At 28.9% G+C, this 2,487-nt stretch overlaps 1 protein-coding gene across 1 annotated transcript in view; it reads right to left on the reverse strand.

The window, feature by feature from the left end:
- LOC109238383 overlaps positions 1–2,481 on the reverse strand; it is a 6,285-nt gene extending 3,804 nt beyond the window's left edge. Inside the window, exons 1-2 of the mRNA XM_019404821.1 lie at positions 2,029–2,481; positions 1,828–1,948 (exon numbers count right to left, since the gene is read on the reverse strand). Of these exons, the coding sequence (XP_019260366.1) occupies positions 1,828–1,948; positions 2,029–2,346 (439 nt within the window). The 5' untranslated portion in view covers positions 2,347–2,481. The remainder of the gene's footprint in view (positions 1–1,827; positions 1,949–2,028) is intronic.
- Between the last annotated feature and the right edge of the window lie 6 nt (positions 2,482–2,487).

Consider the following 2,487-nt stretch of genomic DNA (forward strand, 5'->3'; position numbering starts at 1 on the left):
ATATATATATATATATATATATATATATATATATATATATATATATATATATATATCATTGAGAGGTTAGAAAAATACCTAGTCAAAGGGCATGCATGACAACAACCTTAATAATAATATTTTCTGAAAAATATAACTTACCAACAAAAAGAAAAGGCCTTGAAAGTGATATAGGATTAAATAATTCCAACTTGGATTTTTAAATGATTTTGTCAAACATTTGAAAACTTTGTGTATTCTCACAAGTTTGTTCATTTTCAATTTTCGAAATGGTAGACAAGATATTAGTAGCTGGTGTTATAAGAAAACATTCGATAACTAATTCTAAGATTGAAGATATAAAACATGTATTAGAAGATAAGATAATTAAGTGAAAGATATATCATTGCATACTGCATATTCTTGGATAATTTTTTTTTTTTTTTTTATAACCGTGGTGTCCGGGCCAGTTTGGGCGCATATTCTTGGATATTTCTTAAGAAAAATAAATACTTAATATATATTCAGCAAGTAAATGGAGCGTTTCACTTTTATATATTGATAGTCCTTTAAAGAGTAATTACAACTAATACATAACAATTGGAATTATTAGTAGTCAGAAAAATTACACGATTGACTATTTACAACAGCTTAAATTTCATTAATAGTTAAAAAACTTCTTTACACTATCGAAGGATATAACTAAATTGCATCCTTAATTAATTTGTTTTACATTGTCTTTCTATTTGTTTTACATAATATGAACATTTGACCTAAGTAAGACAAAATTAAGTTCCTTGAAAATGGTATACTATTCAAAAGAAGAAAAAAACGTAATAAGAATCAAAAAGTTCGTTCTTGAAATAAAATTTCTCAATTTCTGGTAGTTCGTCAAATTAAAATCAACAACTCCTATATCTTAGGAATACTAAATATGCAATAATTCAGTTCAATAATAAGATGTTTTATGTTGAGTAATTACTCATTTAATTTTGTCAAAATTCGATAGTTCCTAATTTCTCATGAATCAACTTAGTTTGGTTAGTTCTCATCTCAAATCTTATATATATGATCATCACGACTAATCTATCAAGTGAATATCGAGAAATATCAGATAATTCTATTCACCAAAACTTAAAAAAATGAAAAGAAATGTGTCTCATTACACAACACACCTAGAAAAATATGAGTTAAATCGATTCATGAATACAAACACTACTAGAAATTTGCCAAAAACCGTCCACAGCATATCGACCGAAATCGGTCGGAAACATATGTAAATTGGTTGCAAAAGTTAAGTAAAAAATTTCACACAAAGATACCGACCACCATCGATCGGAAAAAGTGGTCTCACAATAAAGAAACACTGTTATATCTGACGCATATAAAAATTTCGACCGTTGTCGGTTGGAAATTGATCAATTTTGACCAAGACCTGGTCAGACTTGCATATTATCTATCAAAAAAAAGTTTAATTAAAAAATTTTAAGTATACCAACCAATATCGGTCGAAATTAGGGTCATTTTTTTTTTTCATAACAAAAATAATTTTTTTAAAATTATTATGAATTTACCGACCGAAATAGTGGTAAAAAATGGTCAACTACTTATAAGTATTGTTATTTACAATCTTTAAAGATAATGGTCACTAATCTAATGCAATTTTTAAGCTCTTCTTTAAAAAAAAGATAGAAACATTTCAAAATAAATGCAAAATAGGCAGACAAAGTCCAGAAAAACGTGTGAAACAAAGCAACTTTTATCAGCAACAAAGGAATAGTAATCAAACTACTACTGTAGAAAAGAACCAAAAAGTCAAACACAAAGAAAAGTCAACTATAAACGTACCTTGTAATTCCAAACACTCCATTTCTGTCCGATCAACAAAACCAACGGCATAGTTTGGATCATCAATAGCTCTAAGCATATATTGTTTCCTTCCGGCAAACTCGTTCGGAACGATACATGCCTATCGAGACATAATATAATTAAAATCGTATTTTTCTAATATGGTATCAGAACAGACAGAAGTATTGCAGATTTCAGTACCTGTAACTCGGTGAATGACTCATCAGATCCGCGTCTAACTCGGACACATATTGAAGTCTCCTTAGCTTTATAAGAAGTATGCATGATCTTTTGAATCCCATTTTTACCATTTTTGAATGGTGATTTTAGAATCATGTTCCCTAACAGAAGCGACTCCACAATATCGCCCGTTTGTAGCATGTTTTCGGTCCATTCATCGGATTTTGAGCTTCCTTTTAAGCATTGTATAGATAAAACTGAAGATGAAGAACTTACTCTTGATGTTGTTGAGAATGAAGAGTTTGTGCTTCTTGATGAGTTTGAACGTTCCATGGGCATTTCTTTTGTAACTTGGACAATATATATATATATAGTTGTGTTTTTTGTTGTGAAAACTTAATATATCAAAAATGGGGTTTTGATTAAAAAGACATATAGGGGTTGGTTATGTTGAGGTTTTCTTGGAGATTTTTTTTTTTT

Source organism: Nicotiana attenuata, unplaced genomic scaffold, assembly GCF_001879085.1.
Source record: "Nicotiana attenuata strain UT unplaced genomic scaffold, NIATTr2, whole genome shotgun sequence".
Classification (NCBI taxonomy): domain Eukaryota; kingdom Viridiplantae; phylum Streptophyta; class Magnoliopsida; order Solanales; family Solanaceae; genus Nicotiana; species Nicotiana attenuata.